Source organism: Euleptes europaea, chromosome 1 (assembly GCF_029931775.1).
Source record: "Euleptes europaea isolate rEulEur1 chromosome 1, rEulEur1.hap1, whole genome shotgun sequence".
NCBI lineage: Eukaryota > Metazoa > Chordata > Lepidosauria > Squamata > Sphaerodactylidae > Euleptes > Euleptes europaea.
In genome coordinates, this window is record NC_079312.1 from 89,855,251 (window position 1) to 89,883,221 (window position 27,971).

At 40.2% G+C, this 27,971-nt stretch overlaps 1 protein-coding gene across 1 annotated transcript in view; it reads left to right on the plus strand.

Moving 5' to 3' along the window:
- LOC130475803 (collagen alpha-1(XXIII) chain-like) overlaps window positions 1–27,971 on the plus strand; it is a 428,306-nt gene that overhangs the window by 379,858 nt on the left and 20,477 nt on the right. Inside the window, 17 exon segments of the mRNA XM_056847672.1 lie at window positions 2,777–2,893; window positions 3,369–3,404; window positions 6,709–6,735; window positions 8,734–8,778; window positions 9,230–9,292; window positions 9,739–9,754; window positions 9,757–9,800; window positions 10,029–10,091; window positions 10,187–10,249; window positions 10,336–10,398; window positions 14,795–14,839; window positions 15,653–15,730; window positions 17,556–17,609; window positions 18,521–18,565; window positions 21,247–21,336; window positions 23,800–23,889; window positions 25,453–25,503. Of these exon segments, the coding sequence (XP_056703650.1) occupies window positions 2,777–2,893; window positions 3,369–3,404; window positions 6,709–6,735; window positions 8,734–8,778; window positions 9,230–9,292; window positions 9,739–9,754; window positions 9,757–9,800; window positions 10,029–10,091; window positions 10,187–10,249; window positions 10,336–10,398; window positions 14,795–14,839; window positions 15,653–15,730; window positions 17,556–17,609; window positions 18,521–18,565; window positions 21,247–21,336; window positions 23,800–23,889; window positions 25,453–25,503 (990 nt within the window).

Genomic DNA, 27,971 nt, shown 5'->3' on the forward strand with positions numbered 1-27,971 from the left:
TCATGCCATAGGCCCAATGGCCATTTTTCATTTTATTTTCCTCCCGACACTGCTCAGAGTAGAGGCAGGAAATGAAACTGAGGGCAGGAATCTCCTGTCCCACTGGGACTAGTGGTAACCCTAGTTTACAGTCTAAAGGCATATATTCCTAGGCCCAAGCCTTTCCTCATAAGGGACTTGATATATGTCTCCATTACAACTGCAGTTATTGTATCAAACCCTGTGAGCTTTGCAGGATAAAAAGTAAAAAAGAGACTTTTCAATTAATGTAAATATAATTAAAGTGTATAAATACATAAATCAAGACACTGCTTTTGAAATCCCAAATCCTATTTCTGGTCCATGATTTGACATCATCAGGGCTTAACTTTCCATAATAAACCTCAGAAGAAAAAAACATACAAATGTAATGAACCAATCTTATTTCCCAACTAGCTAAATCTCTTCTTGTTCACAGCAATTAATTTTTGAAAATTATAATTTGAAAATTGATCAAGATCTTGTTTTTTTTACTTATTGGATAGACCCATGTTGGAAAGTGGCTGTTATCTTGTAATGTTTTATTTTCAGGATCATTATGGCTTTAGTATACCTATCACAAATAATAATGGTAGCTGCAAAACTTTTAATAGGCGAATAGGGACCAGTCCTATCTTAGATTCAGTTATTCATCATAGAAGTCAGAAAGGAGATTTTCTGAACTGGAACTTTCCAAGGATGTCAAGTTAAATTTCTGATTTATAGCAGGATGACATTAAATACAAGTCTGTCACTGTGGACATCCTGTCCAGATGTTATAAAGAATTTTATGGTCCAGTCTTGGGGGGGGGGGGTTAATGCTATCTCCATCTGCTAAAATAGCCCCACCTTGGATGCCTGAATTCTTGTTTTTCACAGCAGACTATAATCCAGGTTACAATAATGATAATTGGTGTCATTCAAATGATATATCTCAGAGATGTGGTTTCAGTCTTCTGCTCACTTTAGCAAGCCTCTCTTTTGGCTGAATTATCAGCAGAGCAGATATAATGGTGGCCATTGTAGAGATGCTGTGAACAGGATTGAGATAAAAGTATTCTCCATGTTTAAAAAATAATGAATACTGGTATTATAGAATTGTAATTTCCGCATATGGAATAGTTGGCCATACTATGTTAGAATCTGCTTTGGACTTTTCAAATTGCTTTGTTGTTTGAGGATAGGGGACTGGAGAAAAACAAAATAAAAAATCCTCTGTGAACATACACAGTTGGCTGCACATTTCTCTGGATTGTGCCTATTGTGTACATTATGGGTTGGATCAAGTGTCAGTGGAAGGTGCTGATGGCTGCAGATTTTCCTGGCTTTCCCTTCCCCCCACCAGCCATTTCTGAATTCAGGAAAGTTTATTTCTTGGGTCGTGGGACCTGCATGGAATACTAACCACATAGGTCAGGAAGCTGTGGTGGGAAAGAAGGGGGTCAAAATGCTCCCTTTCCTCTTCTGTGAAGAGAGCTTCACTGACTGAAGAAGAAGGGAGTGGTTTCATCACCTTCCCTCTTCCCACTACAGCTTTCCAACCCATATGGCTGCTATACCACGTGGGTCCTGGGACCCCAAGAAAGTCGGGAAGATCAGTGTTTCTTTCATGGTCCTTCCATAGGATCCTACCCCCACGAGTGTGGTTAGTGTGAGTCCATCATTATAGTTGTCTTGATTCATATGTATTTTCTCTTGACTTTGACAGTAACCCACTGTGAGCATGATATGAGACGTATGCTAGCAGTTCAATTCTGTGTGTATTCATGCTATAACATCTGGCCCCTTTTCATTTAAAGACATTGCTTTGTATTTTCTACATACATTGCATTAAAATTTTGTTAATATTTCAGCAGATCACTATCTTTCTTGACCTTACAGGATTTAAATAGCCATAAAGGCACCTGAGCAGCAACCTTCTTAAAGCTAAACGGGTCTTAGTTTGATCAGAATTGAGGTGCAAAATCATTTGGGAACCCTAAGAACACAGCCTTAAGAAAGGCAGGATGTTAGGGTATAAAATAAATAAATGGGCCTTACAAATGCTAGAATCCTCTGAGATCCATGTTAAAATAAACTAATGTTTTTATTGCTGCTCAGCAATTTTAGATATTTGTAAATTCACTAAATGTATTCAGATAAAGTATCCAGTTTTACAAATGTTGTATTTTTCCTATTCATTGAATTGAGTCTGTATTACCATTCAGTCTCCTGAAGTAGGTTTCTCTTGAATCTAAATATCAGGATTAGGTGTGGATCAAAAATTCTGTAAATTTGGACAGTAGTTTTGTTCCATGCTTTCTCACAGTAGTGCTGTGGAATTTTAAAGAACCTGAATCCTTCTGTATTTCTTTTACCTGCTTCTCATTAAAAGAGGGAAGACTTTTCACTGACCTGTGGGAACTTCGTGGACCTAGAGCACAATAGTCCAGTGTTTGTGGAAGTATCAGAGTACACTCTACCAGTAGCATGCATATACACAGATTGGGCACTGATGGGTTAAAAATGCTAACAACCATGTTTGTTGTCAGGTAATTAAGTCCAGAATAATAAAAATATATTCTTAGTGAGAATATCATACTATGTAAACATGGGACAATTTGCAGCCTAAATCTTTTATTATCCTCAAAACATAACAATTCCTTTGCCATGTCTCCTGGTATTTCCTTCATCGTGCTGAAAAGAGTGTTTGCAGCTACGGTTTATGATCGGCAACTTCATTTTTTACAATATGATGTTTTGTCTAAACTTCTTATAGGGGGATCAAGGTAAAGATGGCGCTGCTGGCCCACCAGGTCCTCCTGGACAGCCAGGTGCAAGAGGGCCCCCTGGAGACACAGGAAAAGATGGCCCAAGGGGACCCCAAGGCCTCCCTGTAAGGAGCAGTTAATAGCAAAAGGAGCTGTTGTAAACTAATATGCATGCGTTGGTAGGGGAAGTATTCTCCTCATGATGCATTTTTGCAAATAATCACCAGAGTGCTTTTTTTTATTGGAAGAAGGACAGATTAATGGTCATTAGCTACTGAACAAAGATGATTGCGTTGCAGTGTTTCATCTAAATTTCTTCTAAGAGATCAAGGTGAAGGTAATGCAGGTGGCTCACCTGTGTTAGTACTAACTATAAATCCAAGTATACAGAGTATATAGCCCAGTAGCTTCATATATTAGAATTAGTTAATGAATAACACTAATCTACATCTGCAATCACCACAGCGTTTTTATGGTTTCTTCCTTAAAGCTTCTGTACATCTCTGTTGGGTTTTAGGTTTTAAAGGAGGCTATTGGAAAACAGATTTTAGAAACTCATTCATTGTCCATGATTAAGTGATCAAATTTGTATTTGTCTAGGGTGAAAAAGGAGAAACTGGAGAAGCAGGTGTCAAGGTCAGTATGCACTCCTTGATATTAGATCTAACCTTCGTGAATTCATTTTCACATACTAAGCATGGGATGATTGCCTAGCCTAGCTCAGGTGTGTGTACCATTTCTGCTTTGGCTTTGCTCTGTGTCCTGCCTGCTTATAATAACTGTTGCTTTTGTTGCCTCTGGGTTCATATGTTAATCACCAACACCAAGTAAACTACCACTATTTGTGCTAAGCTAAAAATTGGATGGTAGTTGTTGGTCTTGCAGCATTGTCCAGGATGCTGAAACAATCAGCCTAGTCTGCTTTAATGAGCCAGCTTTCTACATTGCACTATTAGATTCTCTGTCTTTAGAAGGTGAGTCTTTTCCCAACGCTCTTCCATGTCCTTCTCAATCTTGAGTTGTGCCACATTTCACACATTTTTAATTTGGTATAACTTAATATGTTTTCTTAATGATACAATTGCTATACTCCCCATATGAATATGAGTGCTGTATCCTCTTGGGACATTGAGCCTAGGCCTACCAGACTTCATCTCAAATGCTGTTATCCTAAGAAACTGCTCAAATTTGCGCTTTTTTTGCAACTAATCATCTGCATTGCATAAGTACTGCAGGATCTCGCTGTATTTAAAATCAGCATTGAGACATTCTGTAGGAAATTGAATATGTCTTGACAGTGAATCTTATGAAAACGTATATTCTTAAGTGAGTTATAGAGCTGTTTGGGCCATTGTTCACGCATAAAGCATTAAAATATGTTTTGTTGAACTAGTAAATAGAATTGACCTTAAGAGCAGTTGCCAGTAGTAATCATTGTAACTCGCCAAGGATAAACAGATTTCAAAGAACTGTGAATGTTTCTAAGTACATGGAGCTCAAATCCTTCTGCAGGGGACTTGGCTGGCACATACAAATACTTGGCTAAGCTATTATGGAGAATTGGAGGCTTGTAGTTGTTTCCTAGGGTTGCCAGGCCATGCTTGGGGGCTAGGAATATAGGGGGTGCAGTGTTGTCTGCATCATAAGGTCACTTCCTGGAAAATCTGGAAGTGGTGCCATGTCACTCCAGAAATTACCAGAAACTCCCTGGTAAACCCATAGAGTAAACCCATATATACATTTATTGTTACGGCCATTGGCCAGCACAAAACAACAGAGCAGTGCAAGTAGAGGTTCTGGCAATTGCTAGAGCAACATGACATCTCTTCCAGGTTTTCCCAAAAGTGACATCACACCATGTGCAACACCAGTGGTTTTCTTTTTCTCCTGATACTGCTTGGAGTGGCGGCAGGTAATGAGGGTCACTGACAGGAACCCTGTTGTAGGTAGCCCTGTCTAGTCTGATTCCTTTGCATAGTCAAGACATACAAGTTTGGAGGTTGTATTCCTTGATTGAGCAAAATGTGGATCGTGTGAGTATGGGTAATGCTCACAGAATTCCCATTCCTCGTAATGATTTGTTGCATTAGGTCCCTGTGCACGCAATGCAGAAGTGAGAGTAAAGAAAATAGAACCTTGTTATGGCCTATAGAAATCCTTTAACTTGCAAGTATTGTACCTATACAGGAAAAGTTTGCACCCATAGTCCTAGCAGGATTTATTTAAAATGGACACATGGTAAATGTTTGTTTTCAGTTGGGTTTTAGGGGACCTGAGAGATTAAAGATAGGCTAGAAATAATATCTGTAATGATTTTTCAACACATTTTAGATTATATCAAAATTTGGGGGTAGACCTTCCTTAAGTCCATAGGACTAACTGAACAAAATGTGTTCACATGTACCTTATAGTGGGTGTTATTGTATTCCTATGGTGAATTCTGTAGATGGCAGGTTTACTGCACTTCATTTTGGTCATCTTTCTCCCTTTTTTTTTTGGTCTGTGTGCCATTTTACTGATGGGGCTAGGGGTCTCATGGTGGAAATTGCTGTTTTTTTCTACAACATGATCTCCCTACATTACAAAGGGAACTTTGGCTCTTGAAAGTTTATACCTCTAAGGTGCTACTGGACTCAAAGCTAGCTCTACATTTACAAAGTTGACTGTATAATGTATGTAATAGTTCTTCTAGCATCTAATTCCACACCAAAAAAAAACCCCAACCTAACCCCTTTTGAGCTGGGAGTGCAACCCTAAGGCAACGGTGTTGTTGTGCCACCATTTTTGGTGGTGCAATATCACTGTTTGCAGTGGGGCCTTTTTCCCCATTTCCCCCCCCTAAATTTAACCCCCCCCCCACAGCAGCCACAAAACCTCTGTGGAGGCACAGTGGCGGCGCAGCGGCTACACCCATCCCCTGCAACTTTCAGGAATGGGCTGTAAGTCTGAATGTTAGTGTATTCTCTAGCTAGTAGTGCATTCTCTAGCTGAGAGCCAGCGTGGTATAGTGATTAAGAGCGGTGGTTTGGAGCAGTGGACTCTGATCTGGAGAACTGGGTTTGATTCCCCACTCCTCCACATGAGTGGCGGACACTAATCTGGTGAACTGGGTTGGTTTCCCCACTCCTACACATGAAGCCAGATGGGTGACCTTGGGCTAGTCATGGATCTCTCCGAACTCTCTCAGCCACACCTACCTCACAAGGTGTCTGTTGTGGGGAGAGGAAGGGAAGGAGTTTGTAAGGCGTTTTGATTCTTCCTTAAATGGTAGAGAAAGTTGGCATATAAAAACCAACTCTTCTTCTTCTAGTATGTTTACAGATTTGAGAAGTATACTATTAAATCTTCATCCAATTTACTAGTAAAGATCTGGCGCAGCATTTAACAATTTAACAATTTAGTGTTGATATGTTTTAGTTGTATTAGTAACTTTGCATAGGTTGTGAGTTTTTCAAATATCTTCATACCCACAGCCACATTTTTATTTATTTATTTATTATACTTTTCAGTATAAGCTAAAATGAGCACTTAATGCCAGTGGACAGAATGACAAATATATCTAACTATCACTATTATAAGATATTTGGAATCACTTGAATTAAACCCAGTCAGTAAAAATAGCAATTTATATGTTCTAAAATTATTCCTTCATCCATGTACCCCAGAGTAGTTGTATTGGTTTCAGAGGAAATAATCTGGATTAAATGCTTGAGAACTACCATCTGTATGATGTAATCATTGTATGTCATCAATACACAATATGCTGTCATTTTCAATGAAAGCTTTAAAGCAGGGGGAAATTGCATAGGTTTACCTGTACATTTGGAAAGATGTAATAAATTTCAACTAGAAATAATTCTTGCACTTCGGTTAAGTAAAATATATATATTCCTTTTGCTTAGACAACTCATAAAACATGCTTCATTTATTTACTTTCAAGGGTGAACCTGGTATCCCCGGGGGAAAAGTAAGTTATGAATTATTTCTTAAACATCAGTACAAAGGGTTTTTAACCTTTACTATGTACTAATCTTGGAGTACTACTTCCAAAACATTGCTAATTGCCTCCAATGTAACTATTTAGGAAGCAAGGTATTTCCTGGAGCAAAGAAGTTAAAAAGTATATGTATGTGTATGTTAAATGAAATTAAAGAAATGTCATTAGATCTGTAGAAAAACACATTCCAGGTTATTGTATATTTACTTGTTATACTGGCCAAATTTGTTTTCTATTTTTTTAATTAGTAAATATTCTGAATTGCCTTTTCTCTCGTTAATCTTGTTAAACTTTTATATTGTGCTAATTTACTTACTATTATTTATAAAGCATTGTGTGGCCATAATAGAATGTCCATATGGTAATTCTTGAAGTTTTCATCAGTAATCTAAAAGTAATAACAAAATACTTATCCCAATAACCACAAAGAATATCCCAATAACCACACACACACATACACACACACACAGCCAACGTCATAAGAGCTGCTTGTCCATGGTGGAATTCTAACTCATTAGGAAGTTGTTTGAATGTACAACATGGAGAAGGCTGAACATATGGGGTTTAACTCCCTAGTGGTGAGGAATCGCACCACGGAGGAATGGTTCTTGCACCACTGATTGTTTGTGGTACCAGTTTAATTAATGTTTGTTATGTTTCCTGAGGCTTCCTGTTTCTGAAAACAGTAGCTGTTCTCCAGTTTTGCAACTCATGGTTATCCATTCAGAGACTTTGTTCTTAATATTATATATTGACTGAAAATGTGTCAAGATATCAAAGAATATAAAACTTGGTATAATTCATAAACAAGATGAACAAGAAGAGCATTTGTGTTTGTGGTATGGGAATGCGTGTGGGCCACATACACACACAAGAAGTGGTAAAATACCGAAATTGGCATGCCTTATGCTTGAAGTATTTCATGCACACGTGTACTCTTTCTCGGAGAAATGAAAACAGTTCAGTTGAAATGTTTAGGCATAGCAACTGTGAGAGTGCCATCCTAAGCAGAGTTACACCACTCGAAGTCCATTGAAGTCAACGGGCTTGTGTGTGTTAAGTGCTGTCAAGTCGACTGATGGCGATCCTATGAATGAATGACCTCCAAAACATCTTATCGTTAACAGCCTTGCTCGGGTCTTGCAAACTGAGGGCCATGGCTTCCTGCTTAGGATGACATTGCAAACCAATAAATACACACATCTTTGTAGCACCTTTTTGAGGTCTGTCTCCATGAAGTAAACAATGTTAGATCTGGAACATTGCTAGTTACAGATCCCGTTTCCCAGCAGCCAATTGCAAGACTACAGCAAAGGGGGGGAAATCCAGCAGCTATTCTCACATGAGTCATTGCTACAAACCACTTATTACACACACACGTATATTGGATGAAACATTTATCGTTCCTCACTATTATATCCCCAGGACTATTCCACATGGAGTGGTTTGCTGAAATGTGACATGGCCCTCCAAGAAGAGTAAATCTCCATGCCATATTTCCCCAAGGCAGCTGAGTGTGTGCAGATGCATGTGTGGTTTGTTGGACTGTGTTAGCTAGTTAAAGATCTTGCTGCCTTAATGGACCTTATAAAGGCCGCAAGTATTTGTAGCTGAGATGGAAGGCGCTTTATGACTAACGCAAACTACTCAGAACCATACACAACATATGGCTACAAGATTTCATAAACATATTAAATTTTATTACATTCCACTGACAAGGAGCAAAGTCTCCTTGATTTAGGTACATTGCAAACCAAGCAGCACTGAGCTAACTGATCAGATGTTTAGCTCTTGTTTTAATAATTTAAAAAATCTGTTGAAGTCTGTCTCAAATTCTGACTTAGGGCCAATTTGACTTTCGGGGAGTGTTGGCTTGCAGATTGCCTAGCCAAGTTCTCACCATTGTCCTTAGCAAATATAATACACTTTTGAATTTCACTGTCACCAAGGTATGTTCTGTTTCATCAGGGTGATGCTGGAATTCCAGGAGAATCAGGGATTCAAGGGCCAAAGGTAAACTGATTTTTTTTACATACTGCAAACCACTAAAGCAGAATCAGTGAAATGTTTTTATCAATTAATGAAAAACAAACACAATTCAGAAAATAAAAATAAGAAGATTCACAAAGAATTGTGATTGACATACTTATAGTGTTTAGTAGAGATTCTAAATACATTTGGTGTTTGAGAGCCATGAAGCAATACTGATAATCTAGAACTGATTGTTTACAGTTATTAAAAATTAATCAGGACTGCTTCAATAAAATGTAACAAGGACTTAAGATAGGTGCTGTGGACACAGGCAGGATGCTGCTGCAGTCGTCTTGTTTGTGGGCTTCCGAGAGGCACCTGGTTGGCAACTGTGTGAATAGATTGCTGGACTTGATGGCCTTGGTCTGATCCAGCATGGCTTTTCTTCTGTTCTTATGATACTGAGTTTCTTTGTAATTTGTGCCAATTTCAGGGAGAACAAGGAAGTGTTGGACCAAAGGGAGAGAAAGGTACAGATGGACTTCCAGGGCCACGGGTAAGCATCCATGGAACATGAAATTTTGATCAGCAAAAGGAACTGCAAGTTTTTCTTGGACCTCTTTCCTGAATCTCTTGCAACTACTATAGGTAGGGTTGCCAGGTTGCTTGGATTGGCGGGCAAGTGCCTACCAATCCATCGGCTGGCTCGGAGTGGGGATCGCACACATGTGTGGCTGCACGCAATGTGATTATTTCACTTCCGGGTTAACCTGGAAGAGCCACATTGTGATGAGATGCTTTAGCACTCAAACCACCAAAACGCTAGCGTTTGGGGGGGGGGGTTAGTAATAAAGTGTCCTGTTGCAATGCAGCACTTCCAGGGTAAACTCAGAAGTGACATAATTATGTTGCACATGGCCATACGCGCAGGGTTGTTGCCCCAGCCTTGCCCCTAAAACCTCCTGCCGGAAGAGAGAGGCAATCTGGCAACCCTTGCTACAGGGAGAACAAGGAAGTATTGCCCAAAGGGAGAGAAAGGCATAGATGGGCTTCCAGGACCACAGGTAAGTATCATACAGTCCAATATTAAGAGAAGTAGAAGTGCTGCTAGAGATTTCTTTGGACCTCGATCCTTCAAACACTTTCAACTATCACAAGGAAGCATTGGCCCAAAGGGAGAGAAAGGCAAATATCCAGGGCCACAGATAGGTATCATACTCACCAATACTAAGAGTAAAATCCCTGCTTAGGAACTTCCCTTGAACCTCTTCACTAAATTTATTTCACTACAGGGAGAACAAGGAAGTATTGGCCCAAACGGGGAGAGAGGCATAGATGGGCTTCCAGGGCTACAGGTAGGTATCATACTTACCAGTACTAACAGTAGCAAAATCTCTGCTTAGGACATTTCTTTGAACTTCATTCATTAACCTTTTTTTAACTGCTATAGGGAGAACAAGGAAGTGTTGGGCCAAAGGGAGAGAAAGGCATAGATGGTCTTCCAGGGCCACAGGTAGGTATCATACTCACCAGTAGTAAGAGTAATCCTTGCTTAGGAACTTTCTTTGAACTGCTTTCATTAAACTTCTTTTGCTACAGGGAGAACAAGGAAGTATTGGCCCAAAGGGGGAGAGAGGCATAGATGGGCTTCCAGGGCCACAGGTAGGTATACTCATCAGTGCTAAGAGTAGTAAAATTCAAGGAACCTTCCTTGAATTTCTTCCGTTAAATGTGCAGACAGCTTAATCCACCTAATTTCTTCATGAGGGATGGCGGGGGGAGCAAACAGCCACAAGATGGCCCCAGTCATGAGTCAGTGAACCCTTTATTTACTGAGCTCTTGTTTCTCATTTGTACTATCCCCTAACCTCCTTTCTCTTGCCCCTGAATGTCAGTGGGGGCAGAGTTACAGGATGGAGAATCTGAGTGAAATGTATACAAGTCTTAGGTTGTTCTTCTTATATGCACTTGGGAATTTGCCTCATAATTACAATAAGCCATGGAGCTGAGGTGGGAGAAAAACCAGTGCCCCACCTTACTCAGCCTGGTGGTTGCTTTTAATAATTCCTTGCAATCCATCTTTCTGGAAAGGAAAGTATGCCTCTGAGCATGTGCAGAATGATTTTACTCACTAATTAATAGCCACTGCCAATCGATTGTTCTCACCTTCGCCAGCATCTGGCATTAAGATGGAAGGATGAAGAAGGATGCTTATCTATACAACTCCTCCAACAAGAAAGATGTACATTGGAGAAGACCAAAAGATTGTCAGGGCCTAATATCAAAGCAATGTACAATATAATCATCTTTCACTACAGGAAAAAGTAGGCCTCTTTGGGGATTCTAAATAAATTTGAGCCATTCAAGAATAAAACCATATTGCAAAGAGATAAAGAAAATATTCCTGTGTATGTGAAGAGTGCCTTTTCCTCACTGCGGTGTAACCACACACTCCTGGTATTGTGGAATGAATTTCTAGCTTGGAAAGAGTGAATTTCTGGCACGGGAAGGTCTGGCATTTTTTCTTCTAGTAATTAAACCGCCAGTTACTACCCATCTTTCTTTCCCATGCCCTTTGCCAGAGCAGGTTTTTTTGTTTCCAATACATATGAAAGTAACCATTGAAGTTACACAAAGAAAAATGAGTTAATAAACCATCATTGAAATGTCTCATCTAAACATCAACAGTATTGTTCTCTAACCACTGAATTACCACAGCGAATCTAATTTCACAGCATCCTTGTTCTGCTGATAAGCAGTAAGTTAATGAAGGACTAGAAATCCTTGATTTTCTCAAACCACTGCTGGAATGTAGCACTGGCTTCAAATTGATAACCTAGCAAAAGTGAACCTTGCAGCACAGTTATTAGACTCAATGTAATAACTCTAAGGGCACTTTCACATAGCCCAAATAATGCACTTTCAATCCACTTCAGTGCACCTTACGATAGTTTGCAAGTGGATTTTGCCAGTTTACCCAGAAAAATCCACCTTCAAAGTGCATTGAAAGTGGATTGAAAGAGCATTATTTGGGCTGTGTGAAAGAGCCCTTAGTTTGTTAGGAATCATAGCAACACAGTTCAATAGCAGCATCTCTGGCTTGAATGGAACTGCCAGAGCAGTTTTGAATCTTTCCCCATCAACCGCCTATCACAGATTCCCAAAACATAATTTAGGTGTGTTTTTAAAGAGTTTAATCTTTGTGCTTTCATAGTAATGCACTCTAGCATGATACAAAATTAAGAAACCAGTACAAAAATTTGAGATAATATTAGGGTTGTCAACTCCATGTTGGAAAGTTCCTGAAAATTTGGGGATGGGGATGGAGAGATCAGGGTTTCGGGAGGGGAAGGACTTCAGTGGGGCATAATGCCATAGAGCCCATCCCCCAAAGCAGCCATTTTTTTTGCTGGGGGGACTGATATCTAGAGATCAATTGTAATTCCAGGGGATCTCCAGGCCCTACCTGGAGGCATAAGGAAAAAAAACAGCACACGGGCTCACTATGTTGTAACACGCTGTGTTATAATAAATATTTGCAATGAACAATTCTTGTTGTATTCTTTTTACATATATTTACATTAATCAAGAACTATATGCAACAAAGTGCATCATACATATAAAATGTAACTGAAAGCTAAAGAGACCAAGATATATGAAGCTCCCAAAGAATGGTGAAAATTAACACTGTGATGAGACGCCAAAGCAAGAGCAATAACGTCACTGTGTAATCAATGAAGAGCGTCCTATTTCACAGCAACAGCCCGAGGGCTGATAGAAGTCTTCACCCCATAAAATGGGGCGGAAGTCGGGAGGCTCCCGGCGCCACAGGGAGGGGAACGCTTTATCCGGAAACATTTTCGCCAAAAAGCTTCATCAGCCAAATTCTCAAAGAATGTGATTTTCAACAGACCAAAATTCTGGTTCTCTAGCAGGATTTTGGTCTGTTGAATTCTCCTGGAGAATTCCTTTTGAGTATCTGCCGGGTACTCAAATTGTAGAAACTTCATCTAGAAACTGTTTTGAAAATGTTGCTTTTTTTGAGTTTCTGAAAAGGATGAAAAGCTTTGCTTTTTTAGATGATATTAGTCTGGGTTATAATTTTCCTTTGTTTTTGGATTTCTGTTTGGCTGGTGTTTTACGCATTTATGGATTTTATGTATCTAATTTTATTGTCAGACTGCTTTGAGTGCACAGAATAGTGATGTATAAAAGTTTTATTTTATTTATTTTATTACAGCCAAAGGCCATCATAAAATATAAATGTTTTATGTATTCACTCATATTATTTTACAAGACTTGTATACCTATGTACAGATCACAACAAATATTAAAAACAAACCATGAAATCATTATAAAATCAAGAGCATCAGCACAAAGATTAAAAAAACCATTAAAATGGTTCACATCTCACAATCCAATATCAAATGTTCAAATGAAAAGTATAGACATAACCAGCCCCTATGAGGAACCAAGAAAGAGGGAGAAGTAGACATCATATAGCAGTGAGTTCCACAACATTAGGGCAAATGTTAAGAAGGTTTCATCTTGACAACCTTGCTTCTACCTCACTGGCAAATCATAGAGAGTGAGAAGATTCATAAAGAAGTAGGTGTTTTTCATGTACCTTGGACCCAAACAATTTAGGGCTTTAAAGGTCAAAAACAGCATCTTTAAGTAAGCAGTGCAGTTCATGGAAGAAAGATGTAATGTTCCCATTCCAAAGTCAGATTCTGACTTTGAAAGATGTAATGTTCCCATTCCAAAGCAACATTCTGAACCATTTGAAATTTCTGGACACTTGTTAGGGGTAGCCCCACACAGAAACAATCGTAGCAATCTAGCCGAGCTTCTTTATGGGTTCTGTGCAGTCGTACGTATGAATTCTGCACAGAAGCAGCTTTGGAATATTCTAGAACTTGAACCAAAGAATAGGTGAATTCTGAACCTTTTTTCGGGCATAGTACTGATGGTGCAGAATAGATGGAAGCTGATGGTTTCTTGAGGATATCCCGGATGTCTGTAGGAACCAGTAGCCAACAGAGGTGGACCATCTTAATAGGTTCGCCCACTCTAGCAGAGACTAGGAGTATGTATAAAATACATTAAACTGATATAGTTTTTGAGAAGGGATTAAGGATGATGTATTTACAGTTCTATATTAATGCCTTTATATTCTATGCAATAAAAGCAGTGGAATCTCATCATGTCCATGACTTGCACCATGAGTCCAGCTTCATAATTGAACTGACAGATTAGCATGCCAGCAAACTGAACACTGTTTCAAGCTGTTAGCCTTCCTGTCTCTGGCACACAGCCTGCAGTGTCCTTTGTTAGCCTTTGTTAAGAAGGTGGAGATTGTGGCAGGTCAATACGGGAGCTGCAAGACAGATACCTTGAACCAGGATTCAGTTCACTGGCATGCTTGTTAGTGACTTCAGTTATGACAACAGTTATGAAAGATCCAGGCGTGAACAATCATTCAATTTTACATGTCTTCACACTAAGATGCAACATTTTAGCAATGATGGAATGATCGTCCATGAGCCTTAGCCTAGAAATAAACAAATTATAGCTAAAAGGGGAAAATAGTTTGTTTATGCAAAGGCAATTTAACCAAGTTGCTATTCTTTTTTATTACTATTAGACTGGGTTTCATGGAATTCGCATCAAACCATATATCACACTTTGGTGGATCATTTTTTTGTGTGCATGAGAATATCCTCAAGTGCTCTCCTTTCAAAATGTGATGATAATCTTGATTTGTAATGCTGACCTGCCAGGCTGTCGTTGGGTTGTTGGCTTTTGGGAGGTGTTGTTTCTTTGTTTTTAATATTTGTCGTGTTAATTTCATAGTTGTTTAAAAGTGGCTTGGCTTTTGAGCAGTGTGGTGTTTGTAATGTTCAAAGGGTTCCAACTGTCTGCAGGAGATTTTAGTGCCTTCTATCTGATTCGGCTGATGCAGTCTTTAAAAGCTGCTGCTGTTTGTGTTGTGCACCTCAAGACACATTACTATCACTGAATTAATACTCTAAAATAATAAATATGGGTTTTTTAGGGTGAATCTGGTGAAAGGGGAGCAGATGGACACATTGGGCCAAGGGTATGAATTCCTTTCATTTTTTTCACTGAAGTAGATACTCAGTCATTAAGCAACTTTATTAGTTTAATGTCATTAGGAGAAATGTATGCTGTGTTATGCAAGGAGGAGAGCAGTAGATTGCATTAGATAAACCTTTGCTGTCAGATCAGCTCAATTGACAGCTATATAAATTTTCAGTAGAAAATTATTTCATGAGAATCTGTCTTTTTGACTTTTGTTTGTGGATGTACAGTTGGGGATGGATACTAGTGATGACTCTTTGACAGGCTGTTGATAATCCTTAATGGCGGTTTGTGTGTCTCATCTTTACCTTTCATACTGAGGTGCCAAGAATCTACAGGGAGCAATTCTATCCCCCATGCTTTTCACTCTCTATGTAAAGCCCTTAGGACAAATCACTCATATCTTTGGGGTTAGTTGTCATCAATATGCTGATGATACTCAGCTGTATATATCCTTTTCCAAATCTGCTGGTGAAGCGGTAGAGGTCCTGAATCGCTGCCTGGCCATGATAGCTAATTAGCTAACAGTGAACAAATTGAAACTAAACGCTGAAAAGCGGTGTGCAGCGGGACTATGGCATCTTGTGATTTTGATGTTATGGAACTAAGTGGGATTGTTGCAGTGCAGGTGTGGCATGGGTCTTCCTACAGTGGATAATAATGATCATGACTGGCAATCAAAGTACTGAACTCTTTCAGTTCTGCATTAGAATTAATTTGGCTTCTTAAAATTGTATGAAAAGCAGATTGTTATGTCTTCCACCTTGGTATTCATGATTACCTTTCTTCGCTTTTTTTTTCTTTTTTGCAGGGCCCTCCAGGCATGAAAGGCGAACAGGGTGATACTGTAGTAATTGACTATGATGGTAGAATCTTGGAAGCTCTCAAGGTAACTTTTATGCTATAATGTGATAATGCCACTTCTGATGGAGGAATTGATCAGCCAGGATCAATGCATACAACCAACTTGCACACAACCAACTTGGGGGTTTTGTTCAGGGTCCAAAGAATCCATTTGCATGTATAAAAAGGAAGTGCACGTGCACACTGGTCTTTTTTGTGACAGTTTTACAGCCAGTGAGGAAGGCTGCTATTCACTTGTCAGCAGTGAAGGACAACCAATGCCAAAGGGCCTTGAAATAAGAATGATGGAGACACAATAACATTACAGGGGGGAAAGACGCCTAGTGGTTCTGTAAAGAAGTGAGGTTCAAATATGGTGTCTTCTGTACTGTCTGTACCAGACCGGTGCAGTTGTTCTTCTGGTGCTATATCTCCATATCTTGATCCCTGTGTTGGTTCTGTATGAGTGAAAACTAGTGAACAAAAACTAAACAAAACACAAACCTTCACTGTTCATCGTACTGACAACCAAACTGTCTCTAGCAGCAGCTGCAGGCAGCTGCTAGCACAACTGCAGGCAAATTCAGAAACATCTGGAGAAAGCCAGGGACCTTTCGAGGGAGAATCAGGTATTGTTCAGTTATGGCTGCCTGCATTTTTACCCAGTTGTATGTGTTATGTGGACAAACAGCTCCTCCAAGTGACTCACAAATGAAACTATTAGAAAGGTGTTCTCTAACAAGTAACTTCTGTCTATGAATGAAGGCTATCAGGAAACTGATAGCAGTATGGGTGGGGAGACATTCAGTCATGTTCCCTGCAAAAAGAATTGTCCAAATGGTATTATTTTTCTTTTGAGAAAAGATTGTGTTTTAATCCTGCCATTTTAGCTAATGTCAAAACAGTTGAGCAGCATAAATATTCAGTTCCAGATGCATTTGAAAACCACCCTAATTGTTTTATAACAGGCTACAGGGAAACTCAAATTGACGGTAATAGCTGTATGCCAGATGCCTGCTTGAATTGGTTTGTTGGAATGACCTAGCATGTGGCTTGGGTGCTCTCTGGATGTAAGGTCTTTAGCAAGTTTTGCCAAACATTTGGTTTTTATTAATGAAATAATGACTGATAATCCCTGAGCGTGTATCTTTTGCAATGCGATTGATGTATGTCAAGCAATACTGATCATGAAACCCTGAATGCATTACTTGCTTTGTTGTTCAGTTCCTTTGGCTTATTAAATCTCAATATTGATGCTGTGATCATTTGTTTTCTTTGCAAACTCTCTGGGCATGATTTGTTCACTTCCTTAAATCTTCCACTGAAATCACCAAGGGTGAGATTACGCCCATTGCTGTTACATTGGGTTAATTAAGCTACCAAGAAGGGTTTTCCCTCAGTGCAGTGCCTGAATATCTGTTATGGGAGACAGAAGCCATAGACTTTCAGTTTGAGGCTTGGGTCTGGAATCTGATAATTCATACCTGACTTATTCTTGGTTTTCAAATCATGAGGGTGTTTTTCACAATTATGACCCTGGCTACATAGTCCATCATGTGAGAAGTAGCCAAGTAAGCCAGGCTCTGATTGGTGCAAGTTCTGACAGCTTCCCCAAAGACAGATGGAGAAAGCTGGAGAGGATCATTGAGATCCTGCCCACTTCTTTCCATTGTTTAGATCAAATTATTTTATTGTTTCTTAGTACCTAATTGTCCCTGTTCCCCCACAACAACTTCCCAAGTGGCATTTTCTATGTGTTTAAAAATGGTACTGTTTGATCATTAAAGAATGAGATGGTACATTGTTATTTCAGAAATTTAATCTAGACTTTAAACAGCAATGCACAGACAGCTTATTCTCCTTTATTCTAGGGGCCACCAGGTCCTCAAGGGCCACCGGGCCCACCAGGTTCCCCAGGACCGAAGGTTGGATTTCATTCTCTTTATACAAAACATATTTTGCTCTGTACCGTCTACTGAACGTAGTGACACTACATTTAGTTCATATGCAATTTTTTAAAAATTAATTGAAGCATTAATTTTTGAAGCATTATAGTGATCAGAGTTGTGGATAGTGAATTTAAATTTTCAAAGAGCAACAGGAGGGGAATTATTAGATTATAAAATATTGCAGCAATTAATATATCTTGTTTCTCATTGTAAGTTCTCCAATGGTATGAACTGGGATTTGTCAATAAAGCACTTCTAGTTTACAAGCAGTCATAACTCTAGAAGCCCTTAGAGGCTGTTGTAATGGTGTCATGTTATGTTCTGAAGAAGCATGGGTATTCAAGTCTAGCAAAAAAAAAATTTTTTCATGTATGGAATCCTGTTTTTTCAGTTCACGGCACACTTTTGTTCAGAATTCAAAGGTTGGACTTCATATCATTTAGTCTCAATTATTTTCAGTTCACGGCACACTTTTGTTCAGAATTCAAAGGTTGGACTTCATATCATTTAGTCTCAATTGTTTTCAAATAGGAATAAATATTTTAATTCGTTATTATATTTGTACACGTTCAGAGTATTTCCTATGGAACAACACAAATTCTGATCGATTAATAGGCGATCCCAAGCAGAGTTACACCCTCCCAAGCCCATTAACTTAAATGGATTTACAACAGTGTAACAATGTTGCCTTGGCAACAGTGTTGCAGTGGCAACTAGAATTTCTGTTAAAATACCGTAAAGTTGTTTATGCTCTTTAAACTATTGAGGTTGACTGAAATGTTTAATCCAAGAGGAATGGACAGTTCTTTTGGGGAATGTGATTTTTGTTGGGCTGGTTTTGGGTTTATTTATCGTCCTAATTTATTCTTTATATTTTTTTTCCTTAGGGGGAGCTTGGGTTGCCTGGTCCACCTGGGGTTGATGGTGAGAAGGTATATTTATTTAGATATTATATGATATGGCAGAAGTTTGTAACAGGAAAGAATTTCTAGGGAATCATTCAAGTAGTGTAAAGCATGTCATCTTTAATACCAAGCATGAACACATGAACAATTTTGCAGATATTTTCTTTTGTTCTTCTTCCTTCCTCGCTTGCCTTTTACATATATCGCTTGTTAATTACTATTTTACTGTACCAGGCATTTTGAATTTATGCAGCAAAATTTGTATCTTGCCTGTTATGCCAAATAGTGGGGTCTCCTTTTATTGGGGGAAATTAGCTAGGAGACTGGTAGAGCTTTGCGAGAGGTTGGTGTTGGAATCTTTGAACCTATTTTTACAGGGATGAGTGCATCAGTGGAAAAGGTTCCCAATAAAGAAGCTTTTATAAATTTTAAGGGTTTGTTAAAAGTAATCAAATTTCTATACACGCTCACAGAAAAACACACAAATCCCAATACATTCAGAACTAGGAAAATAAAGGTTTGAGGGGGTAGACATGAGGATTAAAGGTTCCCAGGGGAAAGCATATTTACTGATCCAGGGAGGTCCAGATAGAGGCAGCTGTGTGGAGACGACTAATGACCAGCTTTTCTTGTAAGGAAAGCGAAGGAAAACTGTACATGCAAGTACACTGCTCACGTATTTGATCCAAGGAAAAATGCCAGCAGTTTGCCATGGTGAATGGGTAGATATTTATACCCCAAATAGGAGTTGTAGGTATGGTTTCACTATGCCCGGCAATGTCTGGAAATAGCCTGTCATTGCCAGTGACCAAAAGGACTGATTGCTCTTGATGAGTCTAGGGAGTTGGGGTGAGAAAAGAACAGGAGTTGAGATAGATCAGAAACAAAGCCTTAGGTACTTTGGGCTGAGTACCCCCAAGTATCAGCTATAGATTTCCATTTGAGGGCGAGGTCTGGGAAACTGTCAGGGGAAAGATAGGGTGAGTCAAAGGGCTCAGTTAGCAACTTGATGAGTTAATTTGTGTCCATCCCAATTGTCTCAATGGAGTTCTGTCTCGGATGAGATTACTGAGGTGTGCTTTATCTGCTGCAGGAGAGGGCTAAACAAACGCTGAATAAGTCTGGCTTTTGTCCTTTTATGTCCAGGTTACACCTGGTGTCCTCCCAAGGGGAAATAGGCAAACAATCCTGAACTTGCCCAGTTGGCTCTGTAGCTTGGCACACAAGATGGATGCCAGGAGACCCCTTTTGTCTCTGGCTATACAGCCGTGTTCCATACCTGCACACTTGCTCCAGTCCTGAACACCTTGCTTGGTGTATCAGAGTAGCCTTGGGCTGTCAGGATGCCACAATATACCTTGCTCACTGGAATGGTCTGAATTTAAATATAAATAAGGGGATAATTTAACAAGGAGCCATGTGGGTCTGCAGTAGAAGAGCTAGATTCGAGTCCAGTAGCACCTTAGAGACAAGATTTTCAGGGTATAAGCTTTCTTGTCTCTCAAAAGCTTATACCCCAAAAATAATATTCACGAATGCCAAATATTCTTCACAGTTGAAATATAAGTAGGTGCCAAAGTTCTGGGCCAAAAAAATCCTTACGTGGAGTACGGGAGTGTGTGAGAGATTATATAGAAGAGGATTTGTGACAACTCCTACTAGGAAGTACTGCATCATTTTATAGCAGTGCTGGCTCCTTTCTCTGGTATGTTGCAAGTTTTGCAGCTCATTCCTGAGCCTTGTGGTGGCCGGAGACACTATAGCCGAGGATGCCACAGCGTCTCCAAAGAGGTTTCCCAGCTGCTGCAAGGCTTAAAAAAGCCTTTTTTAAAGTTTAAAAAAGAAAATGGGGCTTTCCCCCCCATAGAAAACAGTGATGCTGTGCCAGAAAAAAAACCCTGGGAGAATGACGCTGTTGCTGGAGGGGCCATTCCTGGGCTGGAGGGGCTTTGGAAGCTGACTACTGTCAGCTCCACCCCCAGGAACACCCCGGGAATGCTCCCGACGCCAGCACCACGTTTCTCTTCCGGGATTGAGGTCCCGGAGAGACTGTGGCAGTGGAGGAGTGGCATGTAGCTCTGCGGCGCCCAGGCACCAACGGAACTGCTCCTGCCACCAGTATAAGTGCCTCTTACACTTTGATAAGAGGCCACTTACGCTGGCGGCGGGTTCATGCCGCCTCCAGAGCACTTTCAGCCCCCCACCTAAGGAATGGGCTGTCTGCCCCCACTATCTCTCCACAAAGGTAGAGGACACAGTGGCAGTATCACATGATCACCCTATCCATCTGAGTATTTATTAAATATTCAAGATATTTTGATATTTTAATATCAAAAATATTAAACATACAAGATATTTTGTATATTTTCCAGTCAATAAATGAATTAATAATAAGTATTTAACAGTGTGTACAGGATAAGTGTTTATATATCAGAATCAAACTGACCATCAAAATCTTTATTATATCGGAAATAATTATTCATATTTGTGGTTGAAGACTGCATGCTTAACAGCTATTCCAGTGTCTTCAAAATTAAATTGCCATGTTCCCTTGATCTATTAATTTATATTACATTATTATAATCAGTCTTTGATTCTCAGCTATACCTGTTTATTATAGCAACAAAGTTTAATATACTCTCAGGAAGCAGTGCTGAAACATTATTAGAAATGTATCATCCAATGAATCTCTTTTGCTTAAATTTCAGGGTCCTAAAGGATCAAAAGGAGACCAAGGAAGCCCTGGGACAATGGGACAGAAAGGACACATAGGAGAAGCTGGCATGACTGGTCTACCAGTATGTGTATACCTCTACCTCTCTGTATCTACTATGTCTATCTGTCCGTCCGTCCGTCTGTCTGTCTGTGCGCAAATCCTGATTTCCACCAGTGCATGTTATAGATATACAAGATTATTTAAACTAGTGAATATGGAAAATGCTTGAGGGGGAGAGTGGGTATGGGGAAGTTGGCTCGAACAGCTGCAATCTCTATCAAAATGTCCAGCATTAGCTCAGCACCTTCTGATGACCTGACAAATGGGACATTCTTATCAGACTTGATAAAACTGCTTCACAAAAAGTCAAAGCTTCCTGGAATCCTAAGGAGCCTACCTGCTGGAACTTTCTGAGGGAGCAGAGTGGGCTTTGAGTATTTAGAGAACAGCAAACTGGTGAAAACCTGGCCTGGGAAGGCCTCTCCTCTTCATGCCTCTGTAGTCTTTGCCTGTCAGGGAAGCCTCACCTGCTACTGCCTCTAGGGTTGCCAACCACCAGGTGGTATCTGGAGATCTCCTGGGATTACAACTGATCTCCAGGCAACAGAAATCAGTTCACCTGGAGAAAATGGCCACTTTGGAAGGTGGACTCTATGGCATTATACCCCATTGAAGTCCCTCCCCTCCCCTCCCCAAATCCCACCCTCCTCCACTCCCAAAATCTCTATGTATTTCCCAACCTGGAGCTGGCAACCCTAGCTGCCTTAGATTCTGCCACCCAAACAGAATTATGTCCTAATAGAAAAGAGCAAGAGTCCAGTAGCACCTTAAAGACCAACAAAAATATTTTCTGGCAGGGTATGAGCTTTCATGAGCCACAGCTCACTTCTTCAGATACAGCTAGATTGTGAATCCATCTGTCTTTAAGTAGAGGAGAGTTAATTCAGACAAGCATTAGTATGTAAATGTTAACAGTATGTAAATGTGAATAGCAGGCGTAATGGGCTTAGGTGTGGTATGCAGAAGAGTCTGTGATGTCCAGGGGAGAGATGGGTGTGGAGAAATCAGCATTGGTAATGAGCCATGAATGCAAGGTCTTTATTCAGCCCAGGTAAATGCATTGTCTTTAGTTTGAATATCAACTGTAATTCAGCAGTTTCTCTTTCCAATCTCCCGTTGAAATCCTTTTGTAAGAGAACTGCTACTCTTAAATCTGCAACAGAATGTCCTGGAAGTTTGAAATGTTCTCCCACTGGTTTTTGAATATTGTGGTTTCTGATGTCAGACTTATGTCCATTTAATCTTTGTCTAAGAGACTGACCTGTTTGTCCAATGTAGATTGTGGAAGGGCATTGCTGGCATGTGATGGCATAAATCACATTAGAAGATGAGCAGGAGTATGAACCTGAGATAGTATGGCTGACATTGGTGGATCCAGAGATGATGTTCCTAGAATCTATATGAGGGCAAAGTTGGCACCTTGGTTTGTTGCAGGCCTTGGTGCCAGAGTCCATGTTCCTGTTAAGTAGTTTATCATCATGGGTGAGAAGTTGTTTTAGGTTAGCCGGCTGTCTGTAAGCAAGAAAGGGAGCCCCCCCCCCCTCTGTAAGCAAGAATTATGTCCTGTCTGTGTCCCCTCTTTACTGACATTTCAAACTGGGAATACACAATGAGTTGTGTAGCTTACAGTGTTGTGTAGCATTTAATATCAGCCCTCTTCACCCTCAGGTTAGATCCTGATCGAGATCCAGAAACTGCTTTGCCAGTTTCCCCCATGGATAATTTACTGTTAATATGCTAACTTACTATCTGCTCCTTTCTCATTTTGCAATTCTCTTGTTTTGTTTTAAGTCATATGTTGAATTTGAACTTACTTGTTGTAATGAATGGGAAGCCAGAGTTCTTTGGCCCTCCAGGCTTCTGATACATCACAGTAGCCCAGTGATTTCTTTTGGCACTTGACAAAATTACCTTTGAATGTGTTGGTGAACTTAGTCTTGAAATGGCAATTTCACAGCAAGAGAAGGTTGAGGAGAGGAAGAATAGATACAAATTATTCGTGAAGGAGCTACATATTGAGATAATAGCCTTGCAATTAGTGCAGCTTTGGCCTACCCTTCCATGATATATATAGATTCTTTTGAGGCAAGACCCCCCACTCAAGGTCCTCAGTTACACATGTGGGCAACTGAACGTTTTTGTGGGCTGGAGCATGTTCTAGTCTTATCTGCAAAACTGTATTATCAGATGATTATTCCAGTTTATAGAAACTTTTAAAAAGGAATTTACCCCAATGTTTATGTACAGTAAGTACTATGTTGCCCTGACTTCTCTTCTGAAAAGCTGTCATACTAATCCCTCCAAATCCCTTTGCTACAGGTTTTAAGAGCAATTTGAGATGCCTGGGGAAAGGATAGCTTCTGAAAGAAAGTTTGAGTACACACGCAGAATGTATGTGTTCCCCTGTAAGATTAATGGCTAGTGAGAAGAGAACAGAAAGCATACTGCTAATGAAAGTGTATCTACTCTTTTGTTTACATTTTAGGGTCCTAAAGGAATGAAAGGAGAACAAGGAAGCCCTGGATTAATGGGACATAAAGGAGAGATAGGCGAAATGGGCTTGTCTGGTCCACCGGTATGTCTGTCTTCAGTACAGATTCATCATTATAATTATGCTATGACTGCTAGTGATTGCTTCCATGCTATAAAACATTCATTTTCACAGGTACCACTTTGAGGAGATTAATGGAACTACTTTTACTTGCAAATAAGGCCTTAAAAAGGCCACTGTCCTTGCTTGTTCTTCCACATGAAGTTGGGAGCAATTAAATTATATGAGGAGGGAGCAGAGGCACATAGTCCCACAGTGTAAGGAGCCTAGGGAAGACCTATGGACACTTGCAAAAATGGCACTTCCTATATAAGGTGACAACAAATTGGCATTCTCTCTTTTCTGTTAGCAGTGCTAACGCAGGAAGCAGTGAATACCATAGTAGCTGTTCAACACAAGGTAAAGTCAACCCTTCCACATAACCATGTAATGTTACTATTAAAGAGGCATCCTTTTATAGTTCATATAAATATGGATGCCTTAATTCTCAGGCAGCCATGAGGTACATCCACAGCTGAGTGCCTGAAATAGTAGATAGGCATGTCTTCAGATTCAGGTTGCCAACTCTGGGTTGGGAGATTCCTGGAGATTTTGGCTGTGGAGCCAGGGGAGAGTAGAGTTTGAGGAAAGAAGAGACCTCAGCGAGGTATAATACTATAGAATCCACCATCCAAATCAGCCATTTTCTCTGTAGTCCGGAGATCAGTTGTAATTCTGGGAGATCTCCAAGCCCCACCTGCAGGTTGGCAACCCTACTTCAGACCCTTGCAAGCGTACAGCTAGTCAGATAGGGTCCACTTTCGTTTGGTGAGATCCTACACAGCTTTGGTATGGGTTGGAAAACCAGAGCCACATGAACAAGGAATGGGAACTGCAGATTATAGTACTGCATATTTGTCTGTTTCTGTAAGCATGCTTCTTCCAGGTAATTTCTGCATTGTTTAACGAGTCATGTTTAAGTGCTTATGCTTTATTTCAGCATTGTTTCAGCTGTGTATTGAATTTCTGCTTGTTTTCAAATTTCTGAAATCCAAACCCTATTGCATTATTTATTGGATGTCCCAGCTATTGATTGTATTGACTTGCACTGTGTAATCCGCCTTGAGTCCCAGTGAGATAGGTGAACATAATGTAAATAAATAAATTAGTTGTCCTTCTCAGGAGGGATGTTGATAATTGACAGGGAAGGATTTGTGTGATCATTCCCACCAAGGTGCTTTTCAGTTATCAGTACACAACATCTCACCACAAGAAATAGCTCTCATGCCATTAACAGTGTGCATAAAACAGTCTTTTTATATGCAACATAGGATGTAACAAACACACTGTACATTGCCACTAACAGTTCTACAAGCTGACATACTGCCCTATTTCCCAGATAGAATCTTCCATTATAGAGTAAATGCGATTCGATTTTCCAGTGGTTAGCATAAAATAAAAGCCAAAAGGAGCTCCATCTTCCATAGGAAATCCCCACTAAAAATTAGTGGGGGGAGAACTAAAGTAAGGCATCTAAGACAGGGGAACAGATAGCGTTTGCTTCTTTATCTAGAAATGCATTCATAACTCTCTTTCTTTTTTTACTAGGGAATTGATGGACCAAAAGGAGAACCTGGTGCACCCTGTGAACCGGATCTTGTAAGTTTTCAACTCCTGAATGTCAAATCGATACAAAAAGTTGACAAGTTTATGTGAAATAGAACTTTTGTTTTCAGTTAAGGCATCTGCTCTGCAAAAGTAGCTCTTGCGTTTTGCAATGAAATTAGTACATATAATGTGCAGTTGGATTCAGCACTCCGCTAGTAGAAGGCGCAGGTAGATGTGAGGGGGTTTTGCTAGTTTTTTTGCTGTGTCTTGCCCACTCCGTTAAGAACGTAAGAAAGGCCCTGCTGGATCAGACCAAGGCCCATCAAGTCTAGCAGTCTGTTCACACAGTGGCCAACAAGGTGCCTCTAGGAAGCCACTAACAAGATTACTGCAGCAGCACCATCCTGCCTGTGTTCCACCGCACCCAAAATAATAGGCATACTCCTCTGATACTAGAGAGAATAGGTATGCAGCATGACTAGTATCCATTCTAACTAACAGCCATGAATACCCCTCTCCTCCATGAATATGTCCACTCCCCTCTTAAAGCCCTCCAAGCTGGCAGCCATCACCACATTCTGGGGCAGGGAGTTCCACAATTTAACTATGCGTTGTATGAAAAAATACTTCCTTTTATCTGTTTTGAATCTCTCACCCTCCAGCTTTAGCAGATGACCCCGTGTTCTAGTATTATGGGAGAGGGAGAAAAGCTTCTCCCTGTCCACTCTCTCCAAACCATGCATAATTTTATAGACTTCTATCATGTCTTCCCTCATCCGCCTTCTTTCCAAGCTAAACAGCCCTAAGCGTTCTAACCGCTCCCCATAGGACAGTTGCTCTAGTCCCCTAATCATTTTGGTTGCTCTTTTCTGCACCTTCTCAAGCTCTGTAATATCCTTTTTTAGGTGCGGTGACCAGAACTGTACACAGTATTCCAAGTGTGGTCTCACCATAGATTTGTACAAGGGCAGTATGATATCAGCAGTTTTATTCTCTATTCCTCATCTAATTATGGCCAGCATGGAATTTGCCTTTTTTACAGCAGCCGCACACTGGGTTGACATCTTCATTGAGATATCCACTACCACCCCAAGATCCCTTTCTTGGTCTGTTGCTGCCAGCACAGATCCCATTAGTGTATACATGAAGTTGGGATTTTTTGTCCCAATATGCATCACTTTACACTTACTCACATTGAATCTCATTTGCCATTTTAATGCCCATTCTTCCAGTATACAGAGATCCTTCTGGAGCTCTTCACAGTCCGATTTTGTTTTAACCACCCTAAGTAATTTGGTGTCATCTGCAAACTTGGCTACTTCACTGTTTAACCCCAACTCCAGGTCATTGATGAAAAGGTTGAAAAGCTCCAGTCCCAACACAGATCCCTGAGGCACCCCACTGCTCACATCCCGCCATTGTGAGAACTGACCATTGATTCCTACTCTCTGCTTCCTATTTTTCAGCCATTCTGAGTCATTTCCAGGTTTGGAAAAGCTGAAAATCCAGTTTGGCCCTCCTAGTTGTCAAAGAGCTCCAACCGTCCTCCACCAGTTGGGCTGCTTTGGTTTGGTCAAAAGTTTCCCAAAAAGCAAAACATTAAACTCCAGGCTTTCGCCCCAAGTCCAATGAGTAGCTGCCACCAGCCCTGAACCAAAAGTTAAACCTCCAGGCAAGAGTTCAGGGCAACCCTTACCAAGCTTCAAATTCAGTGCAACGCTTACCCTGCGAGATAGAGGCCTTGCTAGGGGAAGATTACACTCACAAAAGGTTTTAGGTTTTGGTAGGTGGTTTCACACTCACACACACACAAGGCACTTAGATTTAGGCTTGGAATCCCAGAATCATAGACACAGCCAATTTAAAAGGCTAATGATTTATTTTATAAGATTTATGCTGGTTACAGGAAATAAAAGTCATGAAGTTTTAAGCAAGAAAATAACAAAATGATTTAGCATAGCTAACTCATACAATATTTCAGTTTCTAATATTCAAGAGATTGGCAAGGCTTCTCAAAAGCAATGTTCTGATAGTTACCAGTTTCAAGAGTTCTTTCAGCATACAAGAGTTTCAAAAGGTTGTCCAAAGGTTTCTCCAAAAGGTCAGCTTGACCAGAGTTTCTCCCTCAAGGGCCAAAATCAAATGGGTTCTGATGCCGCCAGCACAGCTCTCCTGCTGTACCCCAAAGCGTGCATAATTTGCTCAGGACTGGTCTGTCCTTATATTCGTTTTCTCAATGGCATGAGCTCATAGAGGCCAATTGAGAAAACGAAAGTAATTAGCTGTTAATTAATCGCTTGGTCAGAATGCTGACTCACTCATTGATGCATTCAGGTGGTGAAGCCTGCAGAACTCCCTGCACCTGAATGTCATCACAAACATTAAGATAGTGGCTGACCGATTAGTTACCGTGACAACACACAGCCTTGCATTCCAAAAAGGGGAGAGGAGGCTTTAACGAGTAGCAGCTGGATGCCTATCTTATTCCTTCCCCAGAAGCAGGTTTCAAAATGGAACTA